Consider the following 12,702-nt stretch of genomic DNA (forward strand, 5'->3'; position numbering starts at 1 on the left):
CGCTTACCAAATACCATCCTCATTATTATCGTCATTCTCTAGGCCTCACTTCCCTCATCTGTCAAATGGAGTTGGAGACGGTGAGCCCCATCGAGAAGCAGCACGGACTAAGCGCTTGGAATGGACAATTCGGCAACAGATAGAGACCATCCCTGCCCATTGACGGGCTTACAGACAGAGGTCATGGGTTCGAATGCCGGCTCCGCCGCTTGTCAGCCGGGTGACTGTGGGCAAGTCACTTCACTTCTCTGGGCCTCACTCTCCCCATCTGCAAAATGGGGGTTAAAATTGTGAACCTCATGTGGAAAGAGCCCGGGCTTGGGAGGGGGAGGTCATGGGTTCGAATCCCGGCTCTGCCACTCGGCAGCTGCGGGACTGGGGGCGAGTCACTTCACTTCTCTGGGCCTCAGGGACCTCATCTGGAAAATGGGGATTCGCTGTGAGCCCCACGTGGGACAACCTGATCCCCTTGTATCCCCCCCCCCCCAGCGCTTAGAACAGTGCTCGGCACATAGTAAGCGCTTAACAACTGCCATCATTATTATTATTGGCGGAGGCTCCTGGCAGAGGGGGAGGGGGAGGTCCTGATGGGAGGATGTGACTGGCAGGGGCCTCTGCGAGGCTGTGATTGGCTGGGACCGCGCGGGACCGAGGTGAGGTGGGGCTGTGATTGGCTGGAGCCGGTGGGGGCCGCCCGGAGCCGAGGTGAGGCTCTGATTGGCTGGGACCGGTGGCGGCCGCCCGGGGATGAGGTGAGGTGAGGCTGTGATTGGCTGGAGCCGGTGGGGGGGCCGCCCGGAGCCGAGGTGAGTCTCTGATTGGCTGAGGCCGGTGGCGGCCGCCTGGGGATGAGGTGAGGTGGGGCTGTGATTGGCCGGGGCCGGCGGGGACCGCCCGGGACTATGAGGTGAGGCTGTGATTGGCTGGGGTTGGTGCGGGCCCCCCCGGGGCCGAGGTGAGGTGAGGCTGCGATTGGCTGGAGCCTGTGGGGCCGCCCGGGGCCGAGATGAGGCTGTCATTGGCTGAGGTTGGTGGGGGCCGCCCGGGGCCGGTGAGGGCCGCCCGGATCGGAGGAGAGGCTCTGATTGGCCGGGGCCGGTCGGAGGCCGCGGGCCGAGGCGAAGTTGGGATTGGCTGGGGCCGGTGGAGGGGCCGCCCGGGACTGAGGCGAGGGGGGCTGTGATTGGCCGGGGCCGGTGGGGTGGCCCTGGGTGGAGATGCGGCTGTGATTGGCCGGGGCCGGTCGGAGGCCGCGGGCCGACGCGAGATTGGGATTGGCTGGGGCCGGTGGAGGGGCCGCCCGGGACTGAGGCGAGGGGGGCTGTGATTGGCCGGAGCCGGTGGGGTGGCCCTGGGTGGAGATGCGGCTGTGATTGGCCGGGGCCGGTCGGAGGCCGCGGGCCGACGCGAGGTTGGGATTGGCTGGGGCCGGTGGAGGGGCCGCTCGGGACTGAGGCGAGGGGGGCTGTGATTGGCCGGGGCCGGAGGGGGTGGCGCCGGCGGGGCGGATGGCGGCGGCTCCGTCGGCGGGGTCCGGGCCGGGGTCGGGGCCGGGGGCGGGGGCGGGGGCCGGGGGGTCCCCGGCGGGTCTGGAGGCGGCGCTGCAGAAGCTGGCGCTGCGGCGGAAGAAGGTGCTGACGGCCGACGAGATGGAGCTCTACGAGCTGGCGCAGGCCGCCGGAGGAAACATCGACCCGGAGGTCTTCAAGTGAGGGCCCGCCCGCACCCTGCCCCGCACCCTGCCCCGCACCCTGCCCCGCACCCTGCGACCAGCGCATCATAACGATCTTGGGATCTCTTAAGCGCTTACTCTGCGCAGGGCGCCGTTCTGAGCGCAGGGGGAGATCCGGGGTCAGCGGGTCGGCCCACGGGGGGCTCACGGTCTCCGTCCCCATTTGACAGATGAGGTCACCGAGGCCCGGAGAAGCGAAGGAATAGAATAATAATACTTGATAATGATAATAATGTGGATATCTGTTAAGCGCCTACTAGGTGCCGAGCACCGTTCTAAGCGCCCGGGGAGACACAGGGGAATGAGGTCGTCCCACGTGGGGCTCACGGTCTCCGTCCCCATTTGACAGATGAGGTCACCGAGGCACCGAGAAGCAAAGGAATAGAATAATAATACTTAATAATGATAATAATGCGGGTATCTGTTAAGCGCCTACTAGGTGCCGAGCACCGTTCTAAGCGCCGGGGGAGACACAGGGGAATGAGGTCGTCCCACGGGGGGCTCACGGTCTTCATCCCCATTTGACAGATGAGATCACCGAGGCCCGGAGAAGCAAAGGAATAGAATAATAATACTTAATAATGATAATAATGCGGATATCTGTTAAGCGTCTACTAGGTGCCGAGCACCGTTCTAAGCGCCCGGGGAGACACAGGGGAATGAGGTCGTCCCACGGGGGGCTCACGGTCTCCGTCCCCATTTGACAGATGAGGTCACCGAGGCACCGAGAAGGGAAGCGACTGGCCCAAAGTCACGCAGCTGACATGCGGCCGAGCGGGGATTCGAACCCATGACCTCTGCCCCCAAAGCCCGCAGCTCTTTCCACTGAGCCACGGGAGACTTTCATGCGATACTAATAATGTGGGTATCCGTTAAGCGCTCACTAGGTGCCGAGCACCGTTCCGAGCGCTGGGGGAGATCCGGGGTCATCGGGTCGGCCCACGGGAGGCTCCCCGGTCTTGGTCCCCATTTGACGGATGAGGGAACTGAGGCCCGGAGGAGAGCAGCGTGGCTCGGCGGAGAGCGGCCGGGCTTGGGAGTCGGAGGTCGCGGGTTCGAATGCCGCCCCTGCCCCTTGTCGGCTGTGGGACCGTGGGCGAGTCACTTCGTTTCTCCGGGCCTCGGTGACCTCATCTGGAAAGTGGGGACTTTAAGGCGGCGGGCCTCACGTGGGACCACCCGATGAGCCCGTCTCTCCCCCGGCGCTTAGGACGGTGCTCGGCACAGAGGACGCGCTTAACGGCTGGCAACGTCGTCATTAAGTGACTCGCCCGGGGTCCCACAGCTGACAAGGGGCGGGGGGGCGGCATTCGAACCCGTGACCTCCGACCCCCAAGCCCGGGCGGTTGCCACCGAGCCGCGGGGGCCCCGCCGTCTTCGCCCCCCCACCTTGCAGAGGAGAGAACTGAGGCCCGGAGAATGAGAATAATACCGAGGGTGGTATTTGCAGCGCGGCTCGGCGGAAAGGGCCCGGGCTTGGGAGTCGGGGGTCGTGAGTTCGAATCCCGGCTTTGACGCTTGTCAGCCGGGTGACCGTGGGCGAGTCGCTTCACTTCTCTGGGCCTCAGTGACCTCATCTGGAAAACGGGGGTGAAGACCGTGAGCCCCGCGGGGGACGGCCCGATGACCCCGGATCTCCCCCGGCGCCTAGAACGGTGCCCGGCGCCTAGCGGGCGCTTAACGGATATCGACGTCATTATTAAGCGCCGGCTCGGTGGCGAGCACCGTTACGAGCGCCGGGGGAGGTTCCCGGGTCGGGAGGTCGTGCTACGGGGGGGTTCGGTCTCGGCGCCCATTTGACAGATGAGGGAAGCGAGGCCCCGAGACGAACCACGCGAACGATGAGGACGGTACCCGATGAGTGGCGACGTCGTGCCGAGCGCCGTTCTGAGGGCCGGGGGAGGGGGGCTCACCCTCTCCATCCCCGTTTTCCAGATGAGGTCACCGAGGCCCGGAGAAAGGTAACAATACCGAGGACGGCATCGGTTGGGCGGCGACTCCGTGCCGGGCACCGTTCCGAGCCCTGGGGTGGGGGGGGGGGCTACGCGGTCGGGACGTTGTCCCGCGTGGGGATCCCCGTTTTACGGATGAGGTCACTGAGGCCCGGAGACTGCCGATGAGGATGACGAGGACGGTACTGAAGCGCCGACCCCCGCGCCGAGCACCGGGCCGAGCGCCGGGGGAGCCACGAGGTCGGGAGGCGGTCGTACGGGGGGCTTCGCCGCCCCAATCCCCGTTCGGCAGGTGGAGGGGGGAGCGGAGGGGCAGGCGAGGAGCCCCGGGGGGTGTCTGGGGGAGAGCGGGGCAGCGACGCGGCCCGGTGGGCAGAGCCCGGACCGGGGTCCCCGTCCCCGCTTCCCCGCGGGCGACCTCGGACGGGTCGCTTCTCCGGGCCTCGCTTCCCTCGTCGGGAGAACGGGCGCGAAGGGCGGGAGCCCCCCGCGGGACGGGAGCCGATCGGCTCGTATCCACCCCGGCGCTCGGGACAGCGCCTGACGCGTAGTAAGGGCCTGACGGAAACCCTCGGCCGCACCGAGTCGGGGAGGGAAGGGTTGGGGGGCGGAGAGGAGAAGCTGGGACCGGCCCCGGCCCCAGCGAGGCGCTCCATCCATGGGGGAGCGAGAACGGGTATTTGATCTTCCCTCATCTGTAGAACGGGGATGAAGACCGTGAGCCCCACGTGGGACGACCCGCTTCCCCCGTGTCTCCCCCGGCGCTCAGAACGGCGCCCTGCACGTAGTCGGCGCTTAACGGATCCCAACCTTATTAATCTGTTCGTCTGAGAGGTCAGCGCGGCTCAGCGGAAAGAGCCCGGGCTCGGGAGTCGGAGGTCACGGGTTCGGCAGCTGGGGGACCGTGGGCGAGTCGCTTCGCTGCTCTGGGCCTCGGTTCCCTCATCTGGAAAATGGGGACGAAGACCGTGAGCCCCACGTGGGACGACCCGATCACCCCGTAATAATAATGACAATAACAAGGTTGGAATCCGTTAAGCGCTCACTACGTGCCGAGCGCCGTTCTGAGCGCCGGGGTGGACACGGGGGAGTCGGGTCGTCCCACGTGGGGCTCACGGTCTTCGTCCCCGTTTTCCAGATGAGGGAACCGAGGCACGGCGAAGCGAAGCGACTCGCCCAGGGTCACCCAGCCGACGAGCGGCCGAGCCGGGATGCGAACCCGTGACCTCTGACTCCGAAGCCCGTGCTCTTTCCACCGAGCCGCGCCGCGTCTCTGTATCTCCCCCGGCGCTTAGAACGGTGCTCCGCACCCAGTAAGCGCTTAACGGATACCGGCGTGATTATCACCAGTCCCCATCTGACAGGGGAGGGCACCGAGGCGGGGACGTCCAGGTCCTGGAGCGGGCGGGTGGCGCAGTCGGGATTAGAACCCGGGTCTGCTGATCCCCAGCCCCGTGCTCTTTCCACCGGACCGTGCTGCTCTGCCCCGTGCCCATCCTGGGCACTCGCGTGTGTGTTTATCCACGTGTTTCTTTTGATCGCTCCAGTCGCGGATGCATTTTTGTCGGCCTCTCCCGTTAGAAGAGAAGCGCTCCGCGGGCAGGGGCCGTGTCGCTCCTCCGCGTGGCGGGCGTTGGACGACGGACGCCATTCCTACGGGGTGTGACTGTCCCCGTTGTACGGGGAGGGAGACTGAGGCCCAGAGAGGGTGAGGGGCTCGCCCGAGGTCCCACGGTCACTTATTCCCCGACCGAGCCGGGGGCAGAAGCGGAGGAGCAGCGCGGCTCGGTGGAGAGAGCCCGGGCTTGGGAGTCGGAGGTGGCGGGTTCCAGTCCCGGCCCCGCCTCTCGTCGGCCGTGGGACTTGGGGCCGGTGGCTTCGCTTCTCGGGGCCTCGGTGACCTCATCTGGAAAATGGGGATTGAGACTGCGAGCCCCACGTGGGACAAGCCCGTCACCCAGCGCTCACAACGGTGCTCGGCACATAGTAAGCGCTTAACCAACGCCATTAGTGCTGTGAGAAGTCAGCTCTCTGCTGATGGCGAAGCGCTTCCAAACGTGCCACGCGCTGTGCTGAGCCCCGGGTGCCGAGATTGGACGCGGCCCGTGTCCCGCCTGGGGCTCGGCGCCTTAATCCCGATCGTACGGGACGAGGGAACCGAGGCGCGGGAGAGGGACTCAGCCGAGGTCGCGGAAGCGACCCGCCCCAGGCGGACGGGTGGCAGAGCCGGGATTAGAACCCAGGTCCTTCTCCGTCTCCCGGGCCACGCCGCTTCTGCGACTTCCCGAGACGCCCCCCCCCCCCCAGACCCGTGCCGTCGGCGGGGGGTTGGCGCGAGGGTCTCAGCTCTCCGGACGACGACGACGGCGGTGTTGGTCCGGGTGCCCGCTGTGTGCCGAGCGCTCGTCCGAGGGCCGGAGCGGACGCGGGCCGACCGGAGAGGCGGCGCGGCTCGGTGGGGAGAGTCCGAGGCGATGGGTCCGGATCGCGGCTCCGCCGCTCGTCAGCCGCGGGACCGTTGACAGGTCGCTTCCCCGGGCCTCGGTGACCTCCTCCGTCAAATGGGGGCCAAGACCGCGAGCCCCACGTGGGACCGCCCGACGACCCCGTACACCCCAGCGCTCGCGACGGCGCCCCGCGCCTCGCGGGCGCTTAAGACGGACCCCCAACGGCGTTATTAACCGGGCGGGGATTAGGTCGAACCCGCACGGGGTTCCCGGTCCCCGTCCCCGTTTCCCGGAGGAGGGGGCCGAGGCCCGGAGGACCGGAGCCACTCGCCCGAGGTCGCCCGGCTCGGCTCCTTCCGACCCCCGGGCCCGGGTCCTCGCGCCCGGGCCCCGCCGCCTCTCCCGTCCCCCGGGCGGGGACGTGGCGGGCGGCGGCCGGGCGGCGGGGGTCCCGGCCGGCCGCCGGCCTCTCGGGTGCGGGGACGGTCCCGGGGGGAGAGGCCGACGTCTCGGATCGTGTGTTGCAGGATCCTGGTGGATTTGCTGAAGCTGAACGTGGCCCCGCTGGCCGTCTTCCAGATGCTCAGGTCCATGTGCGCCGGCCAGCGGCTGCAGCCGGAGGGCCCCAGGCCGGAGGGCGCGGCCCCCCCCGGGCCCCCCGCGGCCCACCCCGAAACCAGAGGTCAGCCTCCTGCTAGGGGCCACCCCGGGGACGAGGCGGGGGGGAGGCCCCGGCGGCGTAGAGCGCACCCCCGTCTCCCAGGAGCGGCGGCGTCCCCCGGCGGATAGGGCCGGGACCCGGGTTCCGAGTCCGGCCCCGCCGCCGGCCCAAGTCGACGCGACGGACGGAACGCGGGGACGGGCGGCCGCGGGCGAGTCGCTTCACTTCCCCGGGCCTCGGTTCCCCCGTCTGTGAAGCGGGGAGCCGGACCGGGAGCCCCGGGTGGGTCGGGGGCCGGGTCCAAGCCGCCGGGCCGGTGTCCGCCCCGGCCCGGCGCGGAGCGAGCGCTCAACGGACCCCGTTAAACGGAAAGACGTGTCCTGATCGGGGGACAGGGCCGGGCCCAGGCGCTCAGTCCGGCGCTCCGCGCAGAGTGAGCGCTCCGTAAGTAGGACCGGAGGAACGAACGGGGCTGGCAGCCTCCCTCCCCCCCAATTTAACGCCGCGCTTCGGGGGGCTCCTCGCGGGGTTGGCGTTGGCCGCCGCCTCCGGGCGCCAGCTCCCATCCCCCGCGGCGGGGGCGGGGGGTGGGGGTCCCGCCGGGTCCCGGGCGGGCCGGGGCCCCCCCGGAGGTTCGGTCCGGGCGGAACCTCCCGCCGGGACACGAGAGGAGCCCCCTCGGCCTCTTCGTTCGGTCCCGCTCACCGAGCGCTCGGCGCGCGAAGGGCCGTCCCGAGATCTCGGACGATCGGGAGACCCATTCCCTTCCCGCGACGGCCTCCCGAGCGGCTCCGGAGGCCGTTTTCCTTCAAGCGGCTCACTCCGCGCCCGGCAGCGTCCTCGGCCCCGGGGTCGAGCCAAGCTCCCCGGGTCGAACGCGGCCCCCCCCCCCGGGGCTGCCGGTCTTGGTCCCCGATTTCCGGGAGAGGGAAACCGAGGCCCAGAGAAAGGGAGCGGCTCGTCGGAGGTCACGGAGCAGCAGAGGTGGGCGGAGCGCTCTCCCTCCGTCCCCCCGCCCCTCCTCGTCCCCGAGCGGCGGTCCCTACCCCGGCTGGGTCGCTGCGGGGTCTGCCCCGACCGGTGGGGGACCACCCTGGCGGGGGCGGGGGATGCTCCGTGGGTCGGGGGAGACGCCCGGCCCCCGCCCCTCTGCTTCAGGCCCCCCGGGCGGCGGGGAGGGGGCGGGCCGCGGGCCGTGCTCGCAGTGCGAGCGTGTTTGTGTATGTATCTCTCTCTCTCTCTCTCTCTCTCTCTCTCTCTCTGTGCCACAGCGGTCCCGTCGCTCTCCTCGGAGACTGGCAACCCCCCCGCCCCCACCGCGCGCTCCTCCCCCCGCGCCGCCCCGTGCCCGCCGGGCCCGGCCGTCGCTCCGGTGGTGCCCCCCGGCCCGGCCGCCTCCGCCCGGCCGCCCCTTCCCCGGGGCCCCCCCGCCTCCCTCCGCTTCTCTTGCTGCCTCTTTCCTCCTTTCGCAGGTCGCGTGTCTCAGTCCATCCGCCCCGGCGGGCCGGGGAGCGGGCGGGCGGGGGCCGGGCCGGGGGACGTGACGGGGCTCGGCTCCGGGGAGCCGCGGGGGCGAGGGGGCGGCGTGGCGGAGAGGAGCCGGAGGGCCGGGATCTTTTCGAACCGCGGCCGCGGCATTCACGAGGCGCCGGCCGACGGGGTCGGACCCGGGCCCCGTCCCACGTGGAGCCCCCGGTCTCCGCGGGCGGGAGAACGGAGATGGGATCCCCGTCGGACCGATGAGGGGGTCGGAGCACGGGGAAGTCAAGCGGGCTGCCCGAGGTCGCGCGGCGGGCGGGTGGCGGAGCCGGGAATCGGAACCCGGGCCTTCTGCCTCGCGGGCCCGGGTCCCCTCCGCCGGGCCGCGCCGGCTCTCGCCCTCTCGTCGGGTCGTCGCGCCGTCCGTACTGTAGCCCGGAAGCTCTCCGTGGGCGGGGGTTAGGTCCACCCAGTTCAACTCCATCCTTTCCTCCCGGGCTCTCGGTATACCCGGAGGGCCCGGTGAGCACCGTCGACGGACCGATCAATCCGGGAGGCCGTGACTCGGAATCGGCCGCGCGCGCGCGCGGCGCCGTGACGGCGGCCGCGATCGTGATGACGACGATCACGATCGCGTCAGGCGCTCACTCCGGGCCGAGCGCCGGGGCCCGCGGGCCGGGAAGGAGAACCGGTGAGTGATCCTCGTTTTACAGACGAGGAGACCGAGGCGCAGAGGTGTACCTGAGGTCCCGCGGCAGGCGAGTGTAGGAACCGGGATGAGAACCCGGGTTTCCTGGCCCCCCGGGCCTGTGCGCTTCGCACCGGGCCAGGCTGCTTCCGTGGCGGGGGCTCCCCTTCCGCGAACGTAGATTGTGTTTTTTCTGGTATTTATTAACGATAGTAATAATGTTGGTATCCGTTAAGCGCCCTTCTAAGCGCTGGGGCAGACATAGGGGGATCGGGTTGGCCCACGTGGGGCTCGCAGTCGTCATCCCCATTTTACGGACGAGATAACCGAGGCCCAGAGAAGTTAAGCGACTCGCCCGCAGTAAGCTCTCGCTGCGTGCCAGCCGGCGTGCCGAGCGGCCGGATCGAAGAGGTAGCGCGGTTGAGCGGAAGGAGCCCGGGCCCCGGGGGTCGGAGGACCTGGGTTCTCGGCCCGGTCCCGCGCCAGCCGCGTGGCCTCGGGCGGTCACTTCACTTCTGCGCCTCCGTTACCCCGCCTGGAAATCCTGCTCCCTTCTGCTTAGACCCCGAACCCCGGGCGGGACGTGGACCGCGTCCACGTCGATGAGCTCGAATCCACCTTACCCGCCCGCGCCCCGGGAGTCCCGACGCCCAAGTCCCGTTCTGAGGCGGACACCGCGTACCCGGCGCTGCGCTGGGGGCCGGGGACCGTGCCGGGTGATCGGGTGGGACCCGGTCCCTGTCCCGCCCGGGGCTCGCCGTCTGAGAGCGGGCCTCGGCTCCCCATCTTGCCGATGGGGAAACCGGGGCCTCGGGAGGGCCAGGGGCTCGCGGGCATCCCGGGGGTTGGGCCGGCGGGAGCCCCGGGGAGGACCCGGCGGCGTCTGGGCGGGCGGAGAGAGTCGGCCCCAGGCCGTCGCCCCGCTCCACCGTCTCGGCCGTCCTCCCCCGGGGCCCCGGCTCCCGCGGGGGGAGGACCCCGCTCCGATCCCGGACGAGGACCCCCCCCGGCTCCGCCCCCCTCGATCAGCGCCCCCTTCGGAACTTGGAGGGGACTTGGACGGACAAGGGCGGCCCGGGGGAAGGACCGGCTTTCGCCCGACGAGACGGCGGCGTTGGTCGAACGCCCGAGATCACCCGGCAGACAAGTGGCAGAGCGGGGACCGGAACCCGTGACGCCGCTTCGTCGTAGCGGAAGGGTCGGGACCGGGTCACCAGGGGAGGGTCGGGGACGGAGGCAGTCGGTCACCGGGGGAGAGTCGGGGGCGTCGGATGGGTCGCCGGGGGCGCGTCGGGGGTGTCCGGCCCTCGGCCGAATGATTGGCGGGAGAGTCAGGGTGTTGGATGGCCGGCGCCGGGTCACCGGGGGACGGTCATCGTCGGATGGGAGAGCGTGGGTGTCCGGGAGGACACCCAGTTCGTCCGAGCGCCCCCCCCCCCCCCCGCCCCCGTCGGGGACCGGGTCCCCCGTCACGACCCGGCGGACGTCGCCGAGGGTCCCGTGCCTCGGACCGGCCCGTAGAGAGTCGGCCCGCCCGGGGCCGGGCCCCGACGGGCCGGAACCGCCTCGGCCGCCGGCCCCCGTGCGTCTTCCGGGCCGCCCCTCCGTCCCCCGCTCCCGGACCGGGTGGGCCGGAGGCCGGCGGTCCGGCCCGGGTGACCGGCGCCTCCCGGCCAGACACGGCCGCGCGCCCGGTCGTTCTCACCGGCGTCGCTCGTCTCTCTCTTTGGAAACGGCCTTTCCCCGACGGAGCGGACCCGCCGCCCCCTCCGGGAACCGTCCTGTCTGCCGACGGGCCGTGGGCTCGGCGGCGGGACCGAGCGGGGGTTCGGGGGGGCCGACCCTCTCCTTCCTCGGGGCGGCAGACGGACGGAGGGTCCCGGGTCCCCCCCCCCCCCCCCCCCGACCACACACGGGGCCGACGCCTCGGGCACGGTGGCGACCGGAAGCTTTGACGGCGTGAATACCCATCGTCGCGGTATTTACGACTTTACTCCGTGCCAGGCGAGGGTCGGGGGTAGACACGGGGTGATCGGGTCGGACGACGTCGCGGATTCACTCGGGGGTATTTACCGAGCGCTCACCGCGTGCGAGGCGCCGTACTGAGCGCTCGGGAGAGTGCCGTATAACCGTTCCGATTCCCGGGGGCTCCGTCCCCCGGCGCTCCTCGGCGCGGCCTCGCGGCTAGAGCCCGGGCGTCGGTAGGATCTGGGTTCCGATCCCGGCTTTGCCACTCGCCCCCGGGGTGACCTCGGGCGGGTCACTTCACTCCCCCGTGCCTCGGTTCCCTCAGACGTAAAACGGGGATAAAGGTCGTGAGCCCCGCGTGGGACGGGAACCGCGTCCGACCCAGTCGGCCCGTCCCCGCCCCGCCGGGGACGCGCTAAGCGCCGGACGGATGCCGTAGATCATCGTCAGCGGCTCCTGAGCGGCGAGGCCGGGCAGCGCGCGTGCACGTCCGCGGGACCGAGCTACCCGCGCTTTTCCGTTATCCGCGCAGTCGTCCGTACAGGTCGTCCGTGCTCTTTTATCATTCGCCCTAGTGCTCCCTCTCACCGGTCCGTGTTAGTACAGGGCTCGATAACGCGGTCGGGGCGACGGGTCGGGGCGAAGCGGCCGACTCCCCCCGGGTTCCCACCGCAGCGGAGGGAACAGGCCGAGGGGCTCAGGCCCCCGTCTCTCTCGCGCCGACCCCGGCCGGGACCGGGCGCCCGCCGCCGAGACAGTCCCAGGGACTCTCCCCGGGCGGCGGAAGAGGAGGGAAAGGACAGGGTCGAGGGACTGCCGAGGTCACCGGCCTGGCGAGAAGACGGGCAGCGGCCTCTACGGCGGAGGGGAGGGGGTTTTCTAACTGTCCGGGAGGCTCTGCTCAACGGGTGGGGGGGGCGACCGCGACTAGCCGGTCTCACTTCGGGGCAGGGAACCGGAAAACCCAGTTTGGTCTCGCCGCCGTCTTCCATCTAGCCGGGCGGACGGGGTCTAGGGGACGCTTCTCCCCCCCGGTGGGTCCGAGTGGGCCGACCGTCCCGCGGAGGAGCGGGGGGCCCCGGAGATGGGGTCGGCTCGCCATCCGGGAGGGGTCTCGGGAGCGTCTTGGTCCCAGCTCGCTCACCCCCTCCTGCCGGGGCTTCGAGCCCCGAGCCCCTCCTCCGGTGACCCCCACTCGGCCAACGCCGGATCGGGGACGGGGGAGGTCGGGGAAGACCTCCCGGAGGCGACCGGCCCCACTCCGTCCCCGGGGGGCCCGGCCGGGTGGCGTGCCCGGGCCCCGGCCCGGCCTGACGGAGGGGCGCGCGCGTCTTGTGTGTCGGCAGGCAGGAACAGGAGCGGCGGCGTGCTCGGCGGCAGCCGGGAGGGCTCCGGCCAGAGGGCCCCGCGCCAGCCCAGCGCCAGCCGGGGGCCCAAGGTGCCCGTGCCCGGAAAGAGCCCCACGCGGAGCGGCAGCTGAGCCCCCGGCGGACCCCCGACCGCCCCCCACCCCCCCGGCGCGCGTCCCCGCCCCCGCAATTAAACGCTCGTCGGCAGGCTCGGTGTCCCCGTCTCGTCTTTCTGAGCGCGGGCCGCCCGTCCCCCTCTTCGCCGCCGCCGTCCTCATCCAAACCGGAACGTGCCGAGCGCCTCCTGGGGCAGAGGAGGCCGTGCCGGGTGTCTGGGGGGGGGGGGACGGACCGCGGAGCTCGGCTGGAGTTTTCGAGGCTCTCCGGCCCGTCCTGACGCCCCAGGGGGCCGGAGGGGGGACCCGG

The 12,702-nt window shown here is 70.9% G+C and overlaps 1 protein-coding gene across 2 annotated transcripts; it reads left to right on the plus strand.

Moving 5' to 3' along the window:
* The first annotated feature begins 1,508 nt into the window (after positions 1–1,508).
* LOC114806005 (mitotic-spindle organizing protein 2-like) lies at positions 1,509–12,486 on the plus strand. 2 transcript variants are annotated; one of them, XM_029048628.2, is made up of 3 exons: positions 1,509–1,708; positions 6,659–6,813; positions 12,274–12,486. In XM_029048628.2, exons 1-3 carry the CDS (start codon positions 1,509–1,511, stop codon positions 12,405–12,407), a joined length of 489 nt encoding a protein of 162 aa, XP_028904461.1. In that variant the 3' UTR covers positions 12,408–12,486. The 2 variants fall into 2 exon arrangements, with proteins under 2 accessions (XP_028904461.1, XP_028904462.1); XM_029048629.2 differs by lacking the exon at positions 1,509–1,708 and adding an exon at positions 3,477–3,693.
* The last annotated feature ends 216 nt before the right edge of the window (positions 12,487–12,702 follow it).

This window comes from Ornithorhynchus anatinus, chromosome 21 (genome assembly GCF_004115215.2).
Source record: "Ornithorhynchus anatinus isolate Pmale09 chromosome 21, mOrnAna1.pri.v4, whole genome shotgun sequence".
NCBI lineage: Eukaryota > Metazoa > Chordata > Mammalia > Monotremata > Ornithorhynchidae > Ornithorhynchus > Ornithorhynchus anatinus.

Excerpts from the sequence above, each read along its gene's own strand:
- LOC114806005 (XM_029048628.2), top strand. The coding sequence starts at position 1,509 with ATGGCGGCGGCTCCGTCGGCGGGGTCCGGGCCGGGGTCGGGGCCGGGG. Across the intron at positions 1,709-6,658 it reads ATCGACCCGGAGGTCTTCAA|GATCCTGGTGGATTTGCTGA; the intron begins GTGAGGGCCCGC and ends CGTGTGTTGCAG. Across the intron at positions 6,814-12,273 it reads GGCCCACCCCGAAACCAGAG|GCAGGAACAGGAGCGGCGGC; the intron begins GTCAGCCTCCTG and ends GTGTGTCGGCAG.